Below are 24,028 nucleotides of genomic sequence, written 5' to 3'. Positions count from 1 at the left end.
TGAATTTGGGTAATTTTATTGTTTTGTTGCTATTGTAATGATTTCGAAGGTCAAAGCTACACATAATGGGTTTTTAGAAAGCTAACAATGTGTACTTCAATTTAATTCAAGTTGTATTTGCAAACAACATTAAATTAAAAAAATACTTGCGGTCAAAATGAAAATGTAGGGGGTGTGCGATTTCTTTGCTCTCGAGTGTAGTTTATGAGATGAATACTGCAAACTTTCTAAATTAATAATTAATAAACTAATAGGCAATAAATGAGGCAAAGTATGATTAAATTTTTCCTTTTTACAACACTCATCATCTAGTATGTTAAAGTTAATATTTATGTTGCTGCTCTTAATATACAATTTTTTCGAAATAGACGGTAATAGTTGCTTAATTTTCGAATAACCAATACAGTCATCTGTCAATTTGACAATTCCAGTTCCTATTATCGAATAATCAAACAAATTTCCATTACATTTAACAGTTAATTTACATGGTTTAGATTGAACAAATATCCACTTATTATTAACGTAGTGGCACCAATCGTCGACACTTTAAGGAGATAGTGGACTTCTTTATAAAATTAAAGGTCATTTAGTCATCTTTAAACCAAAAGTAACAATTGAGTATGGTAAGGTATATTCTTGATATAAGAATAGGATGTAATATTTTTATTAACTATATCCGGATTAGAAAAAAATCCTAAAAATGGAAAAAGTGTATAAATCTCCAATCATCGACACCGAATCTCCAGTAATCGACAGTTACCAATTACCGACTCCCAGTTATCGACTATTACCTATAATGTGTATCTGCCAAATCGCGACCTCCTTAGTGGGTCGTTAAAATAAAATTAACAGTTTAATAAGTATTCATCACCAATTTTTTCGGAACCATCTGTAAGAACCAATCATCGACATATTATTTCCCAATAGTCGACACTTGTCGATTACTGGTCTCTCGACTTTGTTTAGTTTACTTCAAATATCTACCAAATACGCAAAGTAAGAAGAACTACATTCGCTTGTCAAACGAAAAATGTTTTCAAAAATTATTATCGACTCGTGTCGATTATTGGTAAAAGTCAGTTTATGAAAACCAGTGATCGACACCAACATTATACTAATATCAAAATAACCTTAAACTTTCGTTAGAACAAAAATCGATCGTATAGTTCTTATAATAACCCGTGAAAAACATAAAATCCAAATATGTTAGACTACATTAGTATAATTAATAAAAAAATGTACCCACTTCCTTAAGGATTTCACTAAGAAATGTTGTAATTTTCACCGGTACTCCAGGCGCAATCAGTTGTCACACCGTCATTTTCAAAAAAAAAGACGGATATCGCTCAAAAGTCACTGGGAGCCAATCAAAAGTGTGCTATCTATGGTACAGTTTTGCTATATTAAGAAATCGTTTTCCTACTCTTATTTTATTGAATCAAAATATAAAGTGTCGGTTATTGGGTCTTGTCGGTCATTGGTGCCACTACGGTACTAAGCGTTTGCCAAATATCGACATCACCATACAAAATTTTATGATTACATTCAGCAGGCCTAGCATGCACGCCACGACAAAATTTTGTCGACCCCTTTTCTCGTATTATCTCTCTATGTCTACAGTAGCTAACATGCGTGCACGCGATACTCTTCTCGTTACGTCAAGAAGAGATAATCATTAAATTTTAGTGATCTGTGATATTTATCTCTACGGAAGCTAACATGACATCGTAATTTTGTCGAATTTTGTCGTTTTAGGAAGAGAAACTTCTCGTCTTCAATATTATCGACGAGAAAGACGATAAATAAAAAATAAATAAAACCGGGTGCCTATTTTTTGTATACCATGGCGTTTCCCTATTATAATTATATAATTTCGGTATACGAAGAGCGGGAAATGCGAAAAGTCGAGTGAAGTGTGCCATATAATGACACAAAAAACGTATTTGCGCCCTGTTGCTTCTTATTCTAAATAATAATAATAATAATAATACTTTATTTTAGACCAAAGTATAAGTCCATATTGGGTTAGTACAACAAGACAAGACAACATTCAGAATAAAAAACAAAACAAAATTAGATTAAAAAAATCAATAACTAAAAATAAAATTAAATAGAATAAAAGTAAAATCAATAATCAAAAAAAAAAAATCAAAAATTCAAAAAATTTTAAAAATTAAAAAAAAAAAAAAAAAAAAAACAAACAAACAATGCGTGATAGAATTACAATTATCTAATGTGCGACAAGATATAAAGCACAACACGAGCATATTGTTTTACATATATAATTAAATTCATTTACTTACGCCGTTTTATTTTCCATATTAGAGTTTTTTAAATTAGATATACACTTTTTATCTTAGCCAAAAGGCCGAGAACATTTTTAAATAAAACATGTGTCACTCGTTTGAAATTGGTCAATAACCTTGTAAATTCAACTTTACGACATAAGAAATAAGAATGATATTCAGTTGTGATTATGGTTGATAATGTTTCTCTACTCGACAAGGCGAAGTCTTCGGAAGAGAATTTTGTCTCTCGTAGTGCGCATGTTAGGGTAATCGAGAAAATACTCGATGTAGGCATTATCTTTCTCTCTCGTCAAGAGATATCTCGTTGTATGCATGCTAGGCCGGCAGGTGGCATTGATAGGACTACTTCTGTTAACAATTTACTTTCAGAACAAGGATTATTTATAGTCGAATAAATGCTGAGCATAGGGCATATAGAATACTCATTGTTTATCAACTTACAATTGTTTAAGTTATCTAACAAGACGTAACTGAGCTTATCATCTGTTACTGAAATATAAGCTTTAGTCGGTTGAATTAAAGAAAACGTGTTAGCATTTTTATCGTGTGGAGTCGGTAAAGGAATATTTTCGTAAACAATGTATTTCTCTGGGTATATTAATGGTATTTCTAATATGAAAATAATCTTTTTGTTATAGTAGAAATATATTAGCTTTGATACATCGATTATTGTGTTGATGTCTTCAAGTGATAGAGCTACAGGAAAATCTGTACGCTTATCAATAAAATTACTATGAATCGTTAATTCATTATACAAGTAAAAAGGGCTCAAAACTGAAGTGTGTAAAATATTTGCTTTTGAAAATAAAATGGAATTAAGGATTACGTCTAAGGAATTAGAAATTGTTATCAGGGAGCTTTCAATTAGATTGATAAGACTATTTATTCGCGTTACGTAGTAAAAAGAATATCATTTAGTATAGTTATTTGGGAATTTAATTTAATTTAGTTTTGGTTTAGTCTTCGAATAGTAGAATTAAAAGTATTTAAGCTTGATTTTATGACGTGTATGTTTTCTTTCATTAAGTGAAATAATTCAGATTCACTTTTCTGGCAGATTTCGATAGCGGCATCATATTTCCGGGCATCATCGGCGTCTAATGTACCGAAAAATAATTTAAGAATTTCTCCACCGAATTCTAGTGACCTTTTAGTCTTGGAAGAGTTATTCGATATTATATGAGATAGAGAATCGAGCTTAGCATAGTTTGTTTGTAATAAGTTTTGTATAGAATCTTCAATATCTTTACAATCAATTAAATCTTTAGAACGTATTTTAGAACACAAACTCGTGGTTTTAAGTAAAATGCTTTCAACGCTATCAAGGTGAGGATTATAGGTGTCGACATCAACATGAGTGACGACTTGCCAATAATTATTATAAAAATTAATAGAAATAGAATTTTAATTATATTTTCAATAGCCTTTTCTCTACTGAATTTCATTCTGTATTGCAATGCACGTATATACTCGTGATATGTATTGTTATTATGTGTTTCATAAAGCGAACTAGGAATGGTCGGTTTATAGCCATAAAGTAGTTCGAATGGGCTAAATTGGGTAGCAGTATGAGGGTAGTATTGTATGACAGTATAACCGTGGCTAAGTAGCAATGCCAGTCATTTTGATTTTCATTGACAAATGCTTTTAAGTATTCTTTTAGCGTGGCGTGACTACGTTCTAGTGCACCATTTGTTTGAGGGTGATATGGGGTAGAAAACAAAAATTTTATTTTACAGATATCAGTGACTTCTTTAAAAAGTTCTGAAGTAAAACAAGTGCCTAAATCGGTTAGAATAGTTTTCGGAAAACCGAAAAGAGACATAAAATGTACTAGTTTTCTAGCTATTTCGTCGCTAGTAGAAGTTACCATTGGGTAAACGCAAGAGAATTTCGTGAGGTCGTCCTGTAAAGTTAGAATAAATCTAAATTTCTGAAAACCTGCATTGGGTAAGGTTCCTACTATATACTGCCTATCTAGTGCTAGTTTTTTAAAAGGCTTAGTAGTAGTTATTTCCATTGGTGATTTATTGGAACAACGTAGAGGTTTATTAATCTGACATAATTTACAGTTTCTGACGTAATTTTCAATGTCTGACCGCATGGATTTTCAATAATAAGAGGCTCTTATTCGACTTCGCGCATTCGTTTCATTCCGGGATGTCCTGCGATAGGGGAATCGTGGTTATCTTTAAGGAATTGTGGTACTTCGGCAGGAGTTGGGTATATAATTTGGTTTTTATAAATATGAATTTTAATATTAGTACTATAGGCGTGTCCAAACATAGCGCGGCAATCGTGAGCGGCATGCCGCGCGCGATTTCCGCGCTGTGTTTGGACGGCCGCCGCGCACGAATGCCGCGTGTTGCTGCCGCGCGCGAACGAGGTTGCCGCGCGCGTAGTGTTCGTTCGTCAGTGAAGGTGTGTGGACGTAAACGATGGATAACGAAACGGCAATTCGACTTATTGAAATATATGGTTCATTTAATGCATTATGGGACACCAGGCGCAAAGAATATCATAACAATAATTTAAGAGAAGACATGTGGGATGAAATCGCAAAAAATTTCGAGCAACCGAAAGCAGTTCTAAAAACCAAAATGAAAAGTCTTTTAAGCTCATACAGAAGGGAGAGAAACAGAGAAAAAACGAGTAACATTACTGGTTCGGGTAAGTTTAATCTTTTATTTAATGATATTGATGAAATGACAATAAGTACTCCTACAGCAAACAATAACAAAATGAAGTACTTGTAACAAAAGATTCTATTCTACTTACATATAGGTATCTAAGTTAAATGTATACTGTGGTATATGTAGTTCTTGGAATTTACGTAACCGAGTGAGCTTTATTTGTGGTTACGTCGTGTACATGTATAATTGTGTAAGTGTGCGTGCCTGTCGGAGCCTAGGTGAGAGCGGTCAGGCGCATGCATTGCGCTCGCTCACATAATGATAGTAATATGGTTCGTACGCAGTTCGCACGTTTGTAATGCTCAACTAAGTATAGTACGTTTTTTCATGCACGACCCAAAATATAAATAAATATGGCAAACCGATTGAGTTTGACATTTCTTAGAGCGCAAAATCATTGAATGAATGTTTTTAATAAATCAATGAATTAATGCAATTACGTAGATTGAATAATTTTCGAAATACGTATAATCATCATCGAAATATTTTGGTTAAAATATGTGACCGTTGTAAAATATGTTTAACGGTCTGATCAGCTGGTAAACTAGACTGATGGTCGTGAGTTTATACACACATGTTTAGGAAAGTATTTCTCACAAGCAGATGGATATAACAGAATTGACACTTTTATTGTTACAGATAGAAACAAGGCCTACAAGTCTAAATGGTTTGCCTACGAATCTTTCCACTTTTTGCATGATAGGGGTAATCCTATTGACACAGTGGTAAGTACGCTAATTTCATACATACATTCATGTATAACCATACTAATATTATAAATGCGAAAGTGTGTTTGTTGGTTTGTCCTTCAATCACGCCGCAACAGAGTTACGGATCGACGTGATTTTTTGCATAGGTATAGCTGAGGACCTGGAGAGTGACATAGGCTACTTTTTATCCCGGAAAATCAAAGAGTTCCCGAGGGATTTTAAAAAATAAATTCACGCGGACGAAGTCGCGGGCGTCATCTAGTTTCTCATAACGTAATTATTTAATATCTATCTTGCCAAATAATCGACCCGTTTGCCATAAAATGTTCTGCCAAAAAATTACGAATATCGGTTGGAGTGCCACCTATACATTCGTTCGGTGTTAAAGTAACTGATTCATTCATTGAGTTATTAGAGGTTGTTATTGAAGAGCTGTTTCGAAGAAAATTATGCAAGTGAACAGCAGCTAGAACTACCTTTTTAGCTGATGTTGGGTTTAACATAATTGCATTTCTCAGTACTCTAAATTTAGACGCCAAAATACCAAAAGCATTTTCAACTACTCTACGTGCTCTCGATAGTCTGTAGTTAAAAATCCGTTCTTTAGACCCTTTTGAATGAATTCCTGCAAAAGGTGTCAACATATATTTAGTTAAAGCAAAAGCTTGATCTCCTAATATGACATAGGGTACTTTTGTTGTGTAGGGTATATTTAAAATTTCTGGTGCTGGTACATTAAGTTGATTATTTTCTAACTTTCGGTACAATTCACAATGTTTAAAAACGCCTCCATCTGATATTCGACCTTGACTTCCAACGTTAACGTACATAAAATTGTAATTTGAGTCTACTAATGCTAAAAGTACAATACTAAAATATTTTTTATAATTGTAATACTCGGTGCCGCTTCTAAAAGGAGCCTGAATAGTTATATGTATTCCGTCCAAAGCACCGATGACATGTGGGAAATTCCATTTTTCCTCGAATTCTTTAGAGACTATCTTCCAATCTTGTTCCGATACTGGTAACTGAAAAATATAAAGTTCACATTAAAAAAATGCGAAATTTATCTTAACACGGGTGGGGGTGGGTAACCTCAAAGAATCGCGTGGAAATCTAACTACGACATTCTACGACAGATATAAATGAAAACAGTCGGACATCATACGAAAGCATTTTAGTCCTAGCTGAAACGGAGACACTTCTTAAATCCCAAAGACTATACCTATATTCTACAAACACAACTAAAAATCGTTGTTTTGATTACAGGATTGTGGCTCATCGTCGCAGTCACATAATACAGAACAAGGAGCTACAGAACAAGGCGCTACAGAACAAGGCGCTACAGAACAAAGCGCTACAGAACAAGGCACTTCAGAACTAAATACGACTAACATGAATACTGCATCTACGATTCCAACTAAAAGGAAGCCAACAAAGAGAACACACGAAGATCCGGAGTATGATGCCGAGAATAAAATGTTAGAAGATGCATTGGAAGAAATGCGAAAACAAAGCGATAACAGCAACGATTTATACGTTGCTTTTGGCATGCACGTAGCGGCAGAGTTGAGAAAATACGATCCCATAACCTTAGCAAGAGTAAAACATTCCATAAATACTATAATATTTGACGCTGATATGGCATGTATAAACCAACTCAATCAGTCTACAATTCAAGAAAACGATGAAAGAAGACCAGGTTATTTTACTACACATTATACCGATATCTCCAATACGGCATCCTCTAGTGACTCTAGTATGGGATCCGGACTTACACAATTGATTAACGATTTGAATACTGAGAATAGTTTATAATTAAATAGTGATTGTTTCATTTTTATTGTCTGCACATTAAACATGCACATATTTATGATTGATTAAAAACTTAATAAAAATAATGTAAGTAATAAAGTTGTTCTTTTTTACCTTTATCGCATCCTTCAGAGCTTTCACTAGGGCATCGCACACCTCTGGGACTATTTTTGAGATTGTTTGCTTTGACACGTGAAATATATATTGTAGACTAGTATATGAGTCTCCTGTGGCCAAATATCGCAAAGTTATTGCGAGTCTCTCTTTCGTCGTTATTGCTACACGCCAGTGTGTATCAGTTTTTTTAATAAATGGTTCCACCAGTGTATGTATATGTTCAAATTCTTCCAAGGTCAATCTTAAAAACTGTGTTGTTCGATAGTGGATTTCATAATTAATCACTTTCAAATTCTTTACCCTCTGTTGGAAAAGTGGTCGTATCCAGCATTGCCTTGTTTTTTTCAGTCTCTTCCTTCTGCGTAATTTTCGAATAATAAGTAGAGCTACAACACACGCGGCCGCTTTCATTTTGGATCGAATGCAAACTGAGAGCACAGCGTGTCTAGGACATGCCGCGCAGTATTGCCGCGCACACATTTCTGGGATGTCTACACTAGTCGCGCATCAGAGCTGTGTCTCGCGATTGCCGCGTGTTGCTGCCGCGCACTCGCAGCGCTATGTTTGGACACGCCTTATGAAATATGAAGGATATCATGTTATATATTTTAGTATAATTTAGCTTACAGAACGGTTCAAAAAAAATCAGACATCGCGAGATCTGTGTCAAGAGGATTTCGTTCTATAATTAAGTCTCGTAATTTGACTTGTAATTAATAAATTATATTATAATTACATTCATCATAATGGTGTACTTTTGTGAACATAAAATAGTATGTCTTGTTATTACACGAGTACGAAATAACTGAGTATACTTGACGTTCAGATTCGAAATTTCAGCTGAATTATTAAGCTGTGAAAGAATCTCCTCGCAGTAGGGCATGGAGTTGTCAAAATCTAAAGATGTAGGGCATGCGATTAATTTGAATTTAGATAAATGTAAGGGTTGAGAATGTTCTTCGATTATTGTGTCAACATAAGGTACAGAGTTTGTAAATTGTAATTTAATGTATTGTTCATAAGTTTGTTTATTTATGTTAGAATGCGTGATTGCGTGAATTGATATAGAATGATTGAGATTTTTTTAATGAGATTTAAGAGACTTAGTATTATAAGATTCAGTGAGACTCAGCGGCTGGGACTGAGATGCATTTAATTTATAAGATTCAGTGAGACTCAGCGGCTTGGACTGAGATGTATTTAATTTATAAGATTCAGTGAGACTCTGCGGCGTGGACTGAGATGTATTTAATTTATAAGATTCAGTGAGACTCAGCGGCTGGGACTGAGATGCATTTAATTTATAAGATTCAGTGAGACTCAGCGGCTTGGACTGAGATGTATTTAATTTATAAGATTCAGTGAGACTCAGCGGCTTGGACTGAGATGCATTTAATTTATAAGATTTAGTGAGACTCAGCGGCTTGGACTGAGATGTTTTTAATTTATAAGATTCATTTTTAGTTTTAGTTACAATATTCACATCGGCTGAACATAATACTTGTAACCTCTCATTATTAGCGACACATATTTCTTTCATTTTAAGGGTAAGTAGGATTCTCAATCCTTTGATTTCTCAATCCGGCTCATTAGCCGAGTCGATGTACCAGTCGTATTTGTTAAATTGGCCACTCAAAAACACAGCACTGAATACGTTACTTTGTTTACGTTGAGTATTTTTCATATTAGAATGTATATTAACGTTATTCGTACATTGATTCTTATAATGCCCTGGTTGTTTACACCGGTAACATTTTATTTGTCTTTTACCGCCGCCATTATCGTTTATTTTCGTTTGGTTTCCGCTCTGCGCGTGAGCCATAGACAATTTATTTTTCCTATGTTGCCATCTTTGCGTGTTGCTAGCGAATGCACTAACTTCATGTGATTGAGATTGACTATTAATGCTCACTTTCATGTCCATATCCATGAGTTTGGTTCTAATGGCGTCCGTTGTAATTTTTATGCCGGAATGCTCAATCGCCATTATCACCGGCATGAATTTTTCAGATAATCCCGCCAATAGTAAACATCCAATCCACTCATCACTGATATTAAATCTGTGGCGTAACTCGCTTCAGTCGGGCCAGGCATCAGATCCGCTCCGCTTGTACCGCTTGGAACACACAGCGATATCACGCCACTCGGTGAAAACAATAACGCGTTCACCCGCTGCGCCCGCGCGCCGTATCGTCGCCGCGCCTGACCGCCTCTCATTGCTTCGGACTCTTACGGTGTAACTAGTCGCGTGCTTGAAATAATATTAATTCTGTTTAGCTAAATGTATATGTGTTATCTTTGTATTGTTCTCATTAAATTCTTTTCGTAAATTTAAATAACAATCTTCATTCAGCTTTCTTACCGTTCTTTCTATCCTCCTACATTCTCTAGTGATCTATAATTACAGTACCTATTCGATATTATAATTTTTAAGTATCAATAATTATTAAAGTAATTAAATATAAAAATAGCATTTAAATTGCTATACTGGTGAACCCGACATGATTACGGTGAATAATTGTTACTACGCACCTCACGACTTCAATTATCGAAGTTAAATATTACCTGGGACGGAGTTATAAGGTACAAAGGATCGGCGGTGGCCCAAGTAAAAATTGGTGAGCGATTTCTTTTAAATTGAAATATTACAATGGCAGAAGAGTCAAGTGTTGTCACCAAGACCGAGCAGCAGGATCCGACCCCCGCGGAAGTCTTGCGAGTTGGCGTTTGGGTACCTCAATTCCTCATCCAAGAGCCTATTTATGGTTCGCGCAAATAGAAGGCCAGTTCTAACTGTCTCGAATTACGAGTGACGAGACAAAATTTCACTACGCAGCCGCGCAATTGGAACCTCCATACGCTAGGGAAGTGAAAGACATTATTACTAATCCACCGAGAACGGATAAATACCTTAAGCTAAAAACGGAGCTGATCCGTCGCCTTTCAGCATCGCAGGAGAAGCATATCCAGCTGCTCAACCATGAAGAACTTGGCGATCGCAAACCGTCGCAGTTTTTACGCCACCTGCAGAACCTAGCTGGAGCATCTGCAGCGTCGGATTTCGTTAAAACATTGTGGTCGAGCCGCCTTCCTCTTACCATACAAACTGTAATAGCTTCTCAGTTGGCAGACATACCGTTGGACAAGCTAGCTGAACTCGCAGACAAGGTGCACGAGATTGCACCCATGAGCCCTCAGGCTGCCAGCACCTCTACTATTGCGCTGGAAAGCCATGACAGCATGGCCAAGCAGATAAGTGAGCTGACGAGGTAAGTAGCATTTCTCACTACTCAATTAAATTGACGAGGACGCTCGAAATCTCGCTCACACTTAAGATCGCGATCTCGGCCTAAGAGTTACAGACCGAAGCAGCCACCACCGAACCACCCGCACTGTTTTTATCACTACACAATTATTTAACTTGTACTAAATTTACAGGAATGAGGGTGGACGATTGAAATTTGCTACTTTTTTTAGACACAAACCGAAATATGTTCTGTCACATAGGGGATATAGGGGGATTTTAGTCAAAACTTGGCTGGCTTGTCTGTATTCTCTACGATTGATCTTGTAAAAGCATACCAACAAATACCTGTGCACAGAGACGACATTTGCAAGACTGCCATCATCACATCATTTGGCCTCTTCGAGTTTCCCTATATGTCTTTCGGATTGCGAACGCTGGATAAACTTTTCAAAGGTTTGTCGATAATATGGTGCGTGGGCTTGATTTTTGCTATCATTACGTGGATGACATCCTGGTTTTCTCGCGCTCCACTTCTGAGCATGAGGAGCATCTAAGGATCCTGTTCCAGAATTTACGAAAATTTGGAATGGTGATTAATCCATCAAAATGCGTCTTTGGAGCACTGGAAGTCACCTTTCTTGGGTACTGTATCAATGCTCAAGGCACGCGGCGACCCGAGAACCGCATAAAAGTTCTCCTCGATTTTCCCGCGCCGAAGACATTTCAGGCCAAGTGCAGATTTCTTGGGATGATCAACTACTACCGACGTTTCTTGCCTGGAGCAGCGTCACACCAAGCTGCTCTCATCGATGCCTTGACGACAATAAATGGCAAGGGATCCAAACCATTCCCCTGGTCTCCCAAACTCTTGGAGGAATCTGAATGTTGCAAGAAAAGCTTGTCACTTGCAACTACTTTGGCTCATCCCGACGGTACCGCTAAACTTGGTCTTGTCACAGACGCCTCCAGTACGCACATCGGAGCAGCGCTCCAGCAAATGGTGAACAATCAATGGGAGCCTATTGTTTTCTTTAGTAAGAAGCTCACGCCCCGCCAGAGCACCTGGCCAGCCTACTACAGAGAACTACTGGCAATGTATGAGGCTGTACAGCATTTCCGCCACATATTAGAAGTGCAACATGCTATCATTTATACAGATCACAAGCCCCTCATATATGCGTTCTCCTTGCGACGTGAAAAACTTCCTCCTGCCCAGCTAAACCAACTTTCTTTTATTTCACAGTTCACGACTGATGTCGTGCACATTAAAGGCACCGACAACGTAGTCGCCGACGCCATGTCTCGCGTCAATGCCATTTCATTGTTAACTGGCGACTTTAGAGAGTTGGCAGCCGCTCAGCAGACAGACGAGAAAGTGCAGGAGCTCGTAAAGAATTGCAGTTCTTCTTTAAAGCTGGAGAACATACCCATCCCAAGTACAGACTTAACTCTCATATATGACACGTCTACCGTCAAACAGCGACCTCTTCTGCCACCCAGCTTCCGCAGAAGCGTTTTTGAACAACTCCATGGGCTTAGTCATCCTGGTACGCGGGCACCTGCGCGCATGGTGACTGACCGCTATGTATGGCCCTCAATCAAAAAAGACGTTCGTGTATGGACACCCGCCTGCATTCCGCGTCAAAAGTCAAAGGTGACGCGACACGTTAAAACACCATTGGGAAATTTTGACACCCCAACTGCCAGACTTTGCCACGTTCATTTGGACATTATCGACCCCCTAACACCTACCACCGAAAGCTACAACTACTGCTTGACTGCAATTGATCGCTACACTCGATGGCCAGAGCTGTGGCCTCTCAGATACATAACGGTGCAAAAAATTGCAGCAACTTTTATGTTTGGTTGGATTTCTCTATTTGGTGTCCCCCTGCTCGTCACAACTGATCAAGGCAGACAGTTTGCGAGTAGGCGACAGAAACAATTTAAAAAAAGCGGTAATGTTATTAATGGAAAATTATATAAACAAAGGCCACTCCGTAACACGTACACTTCGGACAAATCGCGCTGGAAATGCCAGTGTCAGTTTATTTAATTGTAATTTAAGAGCCGGGGAGTTTTATTTTACATAATAAAAAAAAATTGTGTTTACTAAATGGCAAGACAAAATAGAAGTGCTGCTCCTGAGCTCAGAGCATACTGGCAGTTATGAAGCAAAAAGGAGTCGCCGCATTCGCACTTCAAAATACTTGCCGTTGGTGAAAATAGAATACAATAAATATATGAGAGCAATTGACAAGCACGACCAACTGCTAAGTTATTATTCGTTTGAACATAAAACTTTACGTTGGTATAAGAACGTGATTTTTCAATTAATACAAATATGTTTAGTGAATGGCTTTTTGTTACATAGAAAAATTAATAACTAAGACTTATACAATCAAAGGCAGCTAAGCGCCATACATCCGTAAAATGAGTTAGCTATAGCGCTATCTGCTTTAGTTAGTTACGCACACTTTGATATCTTCAAAAATGCAGCTAAACTCCCTACAGTGCGTTTCAGTAAAGAGTTCCCTTTGTGGTTATATTGGCTTAATTGGCTTCAATGTTGCCATATCTTAATATAAAATTTCCCTAACTACTTATGGTAATCGTATTTCCTGATTTTGGTAAGATGTTGTTCGGGTGCAATAAATTTTTAAGTTCTAAATTTTTAAGTATCTACATACCTATCTACAAGGGCAAGAGGCAAGGCTGCTTTTAGATTAGGAATTTTATTTTTAAAACTTGATTAAATATCAATTGGTTTGTAATAGTGATATCAGATGGTTCATTTTTTGTTCATTTTCACCTTTCATTCGGTACATTTCACTCGAAATGAAATGTCTGAACAAAAAATGAAACACGAGTGCCGAATGAATTCATTAGTGAACCGATCCAACAGTGTTGGATATTGGCATCCGGTATCTTTCATTCCCACTCCGAATGAACGAGAAATGAACGGTCTGAACACTGAGAGAACGTTCATTCGGATTCGGCCATTTTGTTTCGAGTCCTGTAGCCGACGGACATCACGTTGTCGACGAAGTTATATTTTTTTCTGTGTGTTATTATATTGTTTTCATGCGGCAAAATGGTGTTCAAGTGGAACGATCAAAATACATTACTTTTTTTGGAGAACTTTAAAAATTATCAATGCCTTTGGAACCACAAAATTGATGAATACAAAGACCGAACAATGCGGGCAAACTCCATAAAATCTCTAATCAGTGATTTAAACTTAGAGATTACTGAAGAAGATATTAAACATAAAATAAAAACTATAAGGACCCGGTATACGACAGAATTAACCAAAATAAAGCAGTCTACTAAAAGCGGTTGCTCTTCTGACGATGTCTATGTACCGACCCTGTACTGGTTTAAACATGCAGAATTTTTAAGCAGTGTATGCGTCCCACGGCAGAGTACATCAAGTCTCGTAAGTAGAATCTTTTATCGATCCATACTAATCCATATCCATAATATTAATCCATATCCTAGTAACTCTGTCTGTCTGTTCGATAAGCGACCACTACGTGAACAGAAGCTAGGTAGGTACCTACTAGAGATTGCAAACCGGGTCCGGCCATTCTTACCGAGCCCGGTCACCGGACCCGGTACGTAAACCGCGACTATACAAGTTTGGTTGTTTACAATTACAGTACACCTATCATATCAGATTTCGCTATTTAGTCAATTAGTAATAGTAACACTCACTAGTCTAAACTCTTAATAGCCAAAGTTTAAGAAAAAACATACTTTACTTTTAGCAAACAAGAATTTGTTTTGTTTATAACATTTTGTTTATAACAATTAACAAAGCTACCAAAGTTTATCTATCTATCTAATCTAAGTCTTTATGACACGTTAAGTACCTTTAGCTGCGTTATTAGTTTATTATTAACCGACGTCCAAAAAGGAGGAGGTTCTCAATTTGATTGAATTTTTTAAAATGTATGTTAGATCAGAACTTTTGACTTGGTGGACCGATTTCGATGAACTTTATTTTAACTGAAAGGTGTTGCGTGTCATGTGGTCCCATTTAAATTTAATTAAAATCTGACAAGTACTTAGAGTTATCTAATAATGCGTATTTACTTGACTACTTTTTCGTCGACTGTATATCGTATCGTTATATCGTATCTCGTATTAAACCGCATAACTTTTCACTGAGTTTATCTATTTTCATGATTCTTACTTTAATCGAAGGCAAATACTTGTCATGTAGCCTTGTTTAAATTTGATCGAGATCTGATTATTACTTTTTGAGTAATCTTTGTTAGCGCGTATTTATGGGACTATTTTTTCGTCTTATTACGTTGTATTACTTGTCGATGTAATTGAAGTCGGTTTTTTTTGTTTGCGAGCACACACAATTATTTAAATATTATGTTTTCAAAAAGACACTTATAAGGAGTAAAGAGAAAAAGCTGCTTATTTAAACTTATTAAAATGAATAATTACTAATACTAATGTTACTTTTCCGTCTATAAGTAAAAGTAATAAATTCTGTATTAAGTGCGATTTTGAGACTTGAGTGAGGCTGATTATTGTGATAATTATTCATAAGCCAGTTTGAAATAAATATTAACCTTGAATCATTATGTTTTTTCATTCTTATAGAGAAAATTTTCATAAAATACTTAGGTTTCATCGCTAACACATAACCCGGCCGGGCCCGGCGGGCACGGCCGGATTGGCGACGAATGCAACCGGGCCCGGCCGCGTTGAAAAACATACCGGGTTGCAATTTCTAGTACCTACTTAATACTTACACTCAACAAAACAAAAACAACGTATATGAATTGTATAGGTTTATTCAGTATTATTACATCATATTCTTCTTATCATGTTCCATTGCCATGGTACAGTGCATGAAGTGACGAACTTTTCTGCATATACGTCACGCACGCGGCGGGCATTTTCACTATGATTTCTTGTATTGGTTGGTGGTAAATCGCTTAATGCTAAAGATGGTACTTCTCGCCATTCTCCAGGTACAATGGACCCTGTGACCCAATCCTCAGTTTCCAGTGATCGTTGTTGCACGTAGTCCACTGTAGTTTTTCTGAGCCAATTATGTAATGCACACGTCGTTTTAACAAGTTGTTCAACTTTTTGCACTGACAATGGAATCGCCTTTTCATAGATTCGAAATTTTGATACTAATATTCCAAAAGAGTTTTTGACCACTCGTCGAGCCCTTGACAGCCGATAGTTAAATATTTTTTGTTTATCGCCAAACTCTCCTCTAGTATTATATGGTTTCAAAACATCCGTCCGCAAAGGAAAGGCATCATCTGCGACGATTACGCTTTCCTTTGGGAAATTTAAAAGATTCGACAACAAAGCTTCATTCAGTGTTGATTTATTAAAGACGGATGCATCATTTCCCCTTCCGTTTGTCCCAACATCTATATAAATAAAATTATAATTCGCATCGACTACTGCAAATAGATGAATACTAAAATTCTTTTTGTAGTCGAAATATTCAGAGCCCGATCTTCCTGGGCATCTTATATTCACCAATTTTCCATCCATTGCACCACAACAGTTTGGAAAGTTCCATAATCTATAGTAGTCTTCCATTATGTTATTCCATTCATGTTGACTTCCAGGAACCTGTAATAATAAAAGTGTCAACATTTTAATTACAGGATGCACCACAGACTCAAAATGAAGACTCTGCTGAATCTGAGCAGACTCAAGCTGGCAGTGAGGAACAGAAGACGCCAAATCCTTGAGATTAGTAGGAATGGAAGTAGTGAACTGATGACTCCTTCATATTCTCGAAAGCCAACAAACAAGAAAAGGAAGATTGATATACCGATTGATAGAGCAATTAAAGAATTAAAAACTATAAGCGAGCAAGCCAAAGTCCAAACTGAAGATGAGTTTGATTTGTTTTGCAAAAGTTTGGCAGTACAACTCAAGAAAATGCCCTTGAACAGGGCTTTGATATGTCAGGAAAAACTTCAATCTGTGATGACTCAGGAACGGTTAACACAGATGTCACAATCATTTCCTGAAGTAATTTACTCGGACTCCAGCACTCCATCCCCATTTACTATCAACCAGTCGCCTCTATACCAAAATACAACACCGGAGTATAATTATAGTAACTACCTTGTCACCGAACAAGTTTATACGCAACCACAACCAGTGCCTGTACCCGTGAGTTCACCACAAGAGACCAATCAAGTCACAATTGTCCAAACATCCACCCAAGAGCAAGAAAACGTACTCTCACAAGCTTTAAAAAGTATTATGTAAATGTTGATTGTCTAAATTAAAATGTATTAATATTATGCAATAATATCAAAATGTAATTTGTTCATATATGCTACAAGTAGCGACATCTATGTTCATTCACTGTATGAAATATGACATTTAACAAATATAGTCAGTCTGTTGTTTGAATGCACACGGTCGTTTTATTAATAGGTTATGGGCCCAGAATATTGGCTTTAAGACTAGTTTTTCGCGAAGTAACTTGTGTTAAAAAGTTGCAGCTCGACACGTTAGTGTTTTTCGCAGTTAGTCAGGCTATTTTCCGCGTATTAGACATTAAATTCGTTTGCAAACAGTTAGCAGGTTGCTATTGCGTATCACCGTAATGGCGGCTAATTATATCGTAAATGTGCCTAAGTTACGAGGAAGGGAAAATTACGACGAATGGGTGTTTGCAGCCGAAAATTTCCTTATACTTGAAGGAATGATGAAGTGCATCAAACCAGAGTTGGACGCCGGTGGTGCGGTAATTATTGCATCAGACGCGGATGACGCCAAGACAAAGGCGAAACTAATTTTAACGATAGACGCGTCGTTGTACGTGCACATTAAGACAGTCAAGACTACTAAAGAGCTGTGGGAAAAATTGAAATCTCTTTTTGATGATTCTGGTTTCACGAGAAGAATAAGTCTCCTGAGAAATTTAATTTCTATCCGTCTGGATAATTGCAGTTCCATGACCTCGTATGTCACACAAATAATTGAGACAGGTCAGAAACTTTGTGGAACGGGATTCGCAATTAATGACGAATGGATTGGTTCGTTATTGCTAGCTAGATTACCAGAGAAGTTCTCTCCCATGATCATGGCGATAGAGCATTCAGGTATTCAAGTTACAACGGATGTCATTAAAAGCAAACTTCTAGATATGGAGACAGGAAACGGAAACAGTAGTGAAGATAGTGCATTTACTGTGTCTAGAAAATGGCATCATAAAAGGAAACAAGCATCGACAACATTAAATAAAGATGGCGCCTCGACCTCGAATTTGTCAAAGACAAGTAATGTTAACGTAAAAACTGTCAATGTTAAATGCTATCGTTGTAAACAAATCGGACACTACCGAAATCAATGTCCAAATAACTCGAATTTAAAGAATAAAAACGAAGACTGTAAACAAACCAACGCATTTTCAGCTGTATTTCTAAGCGGAAGTTTTAATAAAAGAGACTGGTATATTGATTCCGGTGCTAGCGTCCACTTAACCGCTAACACAGATTGGATATCGAGCCGATACCGTAAAGTTCAAGAAGATATCATAGTAGCAAATCAAGAAACTGTTTCAGTTACGTGTGCTGGCGATGTTAAGATAATAACTACAGTGAATGACAATGAATTCGATATTAACATCGAAGATGTGTTTTGTGTACCTCAATTGACAACTAATCTCATTTCCGTAAGTAAATTGATAGAAAAAGGAAATAGAGTGTGTTTCAATAAAGATGGCTGTCTTATACACAACAGAGATGGAGATTTAGTTGCTACTGCTACATTGTTGAATGGAGTCTATAGATTGAACACACAAGAGAGGTTGATAGCTGCGGCTACTACCTCAGGTCACATCTGGCATCGTAGATTAGGTCACGTGAATAGTGATAGCTTGATGAAAACGAAGAATGCTGTAACAGGAATGGATTTTGTTGATAAAATTGAGATAAGCAAATCATCATGCAAGACATGTTGTGAGGGCAAGCAATGTCGGCTACCTTTCACAAATGTTGGTACGAGAAGCACAGAACTGTTAAATGTGGTGCACAGTGATATTTGTGGACCCATGGAGGAGAAATCACTAGGAGGCTCGTCCTACTTTCTTTTGTTTGTTGACGACTTTAGTCGAATGACCTTTATTTATTTTTTTAAACATAAAAATGAAGCTTTGAAATATTTTATAGAGTATAAGGCGATGGCAGAGAATCAAACTAACAGAAAAGTGAAATTCTTCAGAAGTGATAATGGAAAGGAGTTTTGTAATTCAGATTTTGATATTTTCTTAAAAAAATATGGCATAGTTCATCAAAAAACGAATCCATATACACCACAACAGAACGGGTTATGCGAAAGAATGAATAGAACCATCGTAGAGAAGGCAAAATGTATGTTATGTGATGCCATGATGGATAAAAAGTTTTGGGCTGAAGCCTGTAACACAGCCGTATATTTGCATAATCGGACAGTTTCATCTGTTTTAGATGGTAAAACGCCATATGAGTTATGGACAGGTGTTAAACCAGATATTAGCGATCTGAGGATCTTTGGATCACCAGTCATGGTCCATGTCAATAAAGAGAAGAGATCAAAATGGAATAAGAAATCCACTGAATGTATACTAGTTGGATTTCCCGAGAACATCAAGGGCTACAGAGTGTATGATCCTATGAAAAAAATTATAACCACTAGCAGAGATGTGATTGTAATGGAAAAAGAATCAATGGTGACGGAGGTTGCATGTGAAGGCAAGGATCAGGAATCTGTGAATGATGGCATGTCACAGGAAAGCTCGAATCTACAAGATTCAGTGGGGGGTGACACAGATTTAACTTTAAAAGAAGTATCAGAAGATGTTTCTATTTCAGACTATATGCCGAGTGAGTATGAGGATTCTGTAGAAACTATAGATGATGATTATCATCAAGTCAGACCTACAAGAGAACGTCACGCTCCAGATAGGTATGGTTTTGGTGGAATTTGCTACTCGGAGAATGATATGGTTTGCGGAGCTGATCTTACATTGAAGCAAGCGTTGAAGGGGCCTGAGAGAAACCAGTGGTTGCAAGCTGTCAAAGATGAACTGAAGTGCTTCGAACACAATGATGCTTGGGATGTGGTAGATATTCCTAGTAGTGGTACAATTGTGCAGTGTAAGTGGGTACTCAAAAAGAAAATAGAACCTGATAATAAAGTGCGTTATCGTGCGAGATTAGTGGCAAAGGGCTTCTCCCAACAACCGGGTATAGACTATACTGAGACATTTTCACCAGTGGTGCGACATAGTTCTTTAAGATTACTTTTTGCTTTGTCAGTAAAACTAGGACTTGACATTAGACATTTTGATGTGGTAACTGCATTTTTAAATGGTGAACTTAATGAAAATATTTACATGCAAATACCTGAAGGTTTTGATGGATCAGTTACTAATAAAGTTTTAAAGTTAAAGAAAGCTATTTATGGATTAAAACAGTCATCTAGAATGTGGTATAATAAAGTAGATATTTGTTTAACGAAAAATGGTTATGTAAAATCTAAGTATGAACCTTGTTTGTATGTAAAGAATGAAGATAAAAATATGACTATAATTGCATTATATGTCGATGATTTTTTCATTTTTTCAAATTGTTTTAAAGAAACTGATAAATTAAAGTGTGTATTAGAGTCTCAATTTAAGATTAAAGATTTAGGCCAAATAAAACAATGTCTTGATATGTCAGTGTGCTATGATAAGAAAATTAAAGTGTTAACATTAGATCAAAGTCATTACATAGAACAGTTGTTGTTAAAATTTAATTTAAAAAATTGTAAAACTGTAGATACTCCTATGGAAAGTGGACTTAAATTGGCTAAACATAGTAATTGTGATAAGAGTTTACCATACCAGCAATTAATTGGTTGTTTAATGTACCTTGCTATACTTACACGTCCGGATATTGCATTCTCAGTAGGATACCTAAGTCAGTTTAACAATTGCTATAGTAGAGAGCATTGGGCTCATGCTAAGCGGATATTGAGATATTTAAAGAAAACTAAAGATTATTGCATTAGATATTGTGGTACAGGTAATAAAAATATAATTGGTTATGTAGATGCAGATTGGGGCAGTGATACTTTAGATAGAAAATCATATACCGGATTTTGTTTTAATCTATCAGGAGGTGTAATTTCATGGAGTAGTAAAAAGCAACATAATATAGCTCTGTCTAGCATAGAAGCAGAATACATTGGTATTTCTGAAAGTTGTAAGGAGGCTGTTTACTTAAGAAATTTGTATAAAGAAATAACTGGTAACTCTGATTCTATTCTTATATTTAATGACAACCAAAGTGCCCATAAATTGTTATATAACACAGTTTTTCATTGTAAATCCAAACATGTAGATATTAGATATCATTTTGGAAGAGAATGTATTAATAACAACATTGTTAAAGTGGAGTACCTACCAACAGCTGATATGGCTGCAGATGTTCTAACAAAATCTTTATTATGTGTAAAACATTATAAGTTTTTAAAACTGATGGGAGTGCAAAATAAATATAATTAATTTAGTGTGTTGTTGCATTTACTGTATAACATTTTGATATAGTGGGGGTATTAATATTATGCAATAATATCAAAATGTAATTTGTTCATATATGCTACAAGTAGCGACATCTATGTTCATTCACTGTATGAAATATGACATTTAACAAATATAGTCAGTCTGTTGTTTGAATGCACACGGTCGTTTTATTAATAAAATGTTTCAAGAAAATAACTTAATATTTCTCTTCTCTATATATATATAAAAATGAATCGCTGAATTTGTTGCTAAGCGCAAATCTCGAGATCAGCTGAACCGATTTCACTAATTCTTTTTTTATAATATTCCTTGAAGTACGAGGATGGTTGTTACGGTTAGAAAAATTTTAAAAAAATGCCTGAAAAGTTTAAAAACAAACCTTTTCTATATTCCCATACAAAAGATTCGTAATAATACTTAAAAGTCAATTTGAACTTTAATACCATACAATAAAGTTCAAGAGTTAGTGGAGGGATTCCGGGAAGGCAATTGAGTGACGTTAGTAGATATCCTATAAATATTAATGTCAATATTTGTCAATATTTTTAATATTTTATAGCTAACCCGGTGTCACAAATAGCAGAAATACGTATTAAAAAAATTAAAAATTAAAGAATCGACTGTTAGGCGGTACGAAGTTCGCAGTGTCAGCTAGTTATTAAATAGATATAACTGACCTTAATAACCTTTCCAAGGGCTGTCCAAATGGCTTCACATACTTCTTGAAAAAAGTAGGATATTGTATTTCGAGGTACTCTGTACAAAAACTCTAAACTTCCAAAACTATCACCTGTAGCCAGGTATCTCAGTACAATTTGAAGTTTTATCCGGGTAGGTATGCTATCTCTCATTAAAGTGTTTTCTTTCGTTATTAACGGAGCAACAAGAAGTAGAAGTTCTTCAAATTTACTTTCATCCATTCGAAGATGATTACAATATGAATCAGGATCTTCAACGGCTAGTTCTCTCAACAATGTATTGGAAGCTCCTAATAAATTTCTTCTTGCAATCCATGGTCGCACCCACCACCGTCGACGTTTTCTTTGCTTCTTTTTTGTCAACTCTTTGATTAAATGATCACAAATTAAACGAATTCCAAGACGTACGACTTCATTCGATGACATATTTAAAAGAAAGAACAATGAATGTTCATTTCTGTATCATTTCGTCTAAGCCGTGTGAACATAGAATGAAAAAAAAATGAAGCATTCACTCGAGTGAACAATCATTCGAGTGAACCGTCTGATATCACCTTAATATTTATTTACGCTAAAATGTTATTAGTTATTTACAAAATAAAACATTAATAAAACAACAATGATTTTTATTGAATGTAATTTAGCCAGTATTATATGTTAGTAAGAAAACATGGAATTTATTTATTTATTATAGGAATGGTCCATTTCTATAGGATTAACACCTGAAATTATGCTATCGCAATCACTGTCTGAAGAAGTTTCACTGTCTTTTACTTCAATAATGAAATTATCCATTTCTTTATCCAATTCCAAATCATTGGCATAATATTTTTCTTCGATACGTCTGATGTGATCACATTCTTTCTTCCATATGTCAGGTGTGATACTATCAAAAGCTTCTTCCCTCAGGTGAACAAAATCTTTTGATTCTCGCCCAACGTTTTTTTCGGCCACCCGTTTCTTCATGACACTCCCAAATCATTTCGATTGGGTTAAGATCGCAGTGGTAAGGCGGTAACCTTAACGATTTGTGACCATGCAATGTTAAGTATGAATCCACTTCATAAATAGGTTCTTCTTTGTGCTCTTTAATGATTTCATAAAGTTCGACTTTAAGCATGTTTGGCAAATACGCAAGTCCCCTACTGGTAATCCACTGTTTCAGTTCCGCTTTACTATTTGCCATTGTTGGCGACTTGTTAGTTTTGGAGCTATGATACGGCGCGTTATCCATTACTACTAAACTTTGCGGAGGGAGATTAGGTACAAGTTTCTCTTTCAACCACTTCATAAAATTGGTTTGGTTCATATCATCGTGATAATCACCTGACTTTGTCTGTGACTTGAAAATCAACCTTGCGTTGGGCACGAAACCGTTTTCTCCTCCAGCATGCACTATTATCCAGCAAGCTCCCTTTGTATCGGAAGATAGAACTCCTTCTTCACCTTCATTTTGCCAGCATTTAGTGACACCGTACGAAGCATGGATGTAAGTTTCATCCAGGTAAATGACAGGTCGAGGATCAGCAGCACTACGATTCACCCGCATCTGTGTTAGATATTTAGCTCGCCAAGCTATTATGTCTGGCCTCTCCATTAAAATTTTTCTCCTGCTTTTGCATTTTTGAAAGCGAAAACCAATTGATCGCATGATCCTCCACAGACTTGTGCGGCTTCCGTTAAAATTAATATCGACCTTCAAATCATGCAATAGATTTTTATAACAACTTTTAAACTTTCGCGTTTCATTATTATATTTTAATGTTCATACGGGGATTAACGCGAACAAAATTTTTTAAGGTAAAATATGCAGTCAGGCAGACAGTCTGCCTGCGACCACGGCTGGTGTAACCTGGCCGAAACGTCAGGCCTCAAGGT

At 36.3% G+C, this 24,028-nt stretch overlaps 1 protein-coding gene and 2 pseudogenes across 1 annotated transcript; 2 read left to right on the top strand and 1 right to left on the bottom strand.

The window, feature by feature from the left end:
• Nucleotides 1–24,028, top strand: part of LOC123662770 — an 85,760-nt pseudogene that overhangs the window by 8,658 nt on the left and 53,074 nt on the right.
• On the top strand, nucleotides 4,608–7,622 carry LOC123662981. The gene is made up of 3 exons (XM_045597746.1): nucleotides 4,608–4,979; nucleotides 5,642–5,727; nucleotides 6,982–7,622. Exons 1-3 carry the CDS (start codon nucleotides 4,748–4,750, stop codon nucleotides 7,528–7,530), a joined length of 867 nt encoding a protein of 288 aa, XP_045453702.1. The 5' UTR covers nucleotides 4,608–4,747; the 3' UTR covers nucleotides 7,531–7,622.
• Nucleotides 22,760–23,542, bottom strand: LOC123662988 (annotated as a pseudogene).

Source organism: Melitaea cinxia, chromosome 19 (genome assembly GCF_905220565.1).
Source record: "Melitaea cinxia chromosome 19, ilMelCinx1.1, whole genome shotgun sequence".
NCBI classification, from domain to species: Eukaryota; Metazoa; Arthropoda; class Insecta; order Lepidoptera; family Nymphalidae; genus Melitaea; species Melitaea cinxia.
The sequence above is the reverse complement of the archived record's forward strand: the minus strand, read 5'-3'. Positions and strand labels throughout refer to the sequence as shown.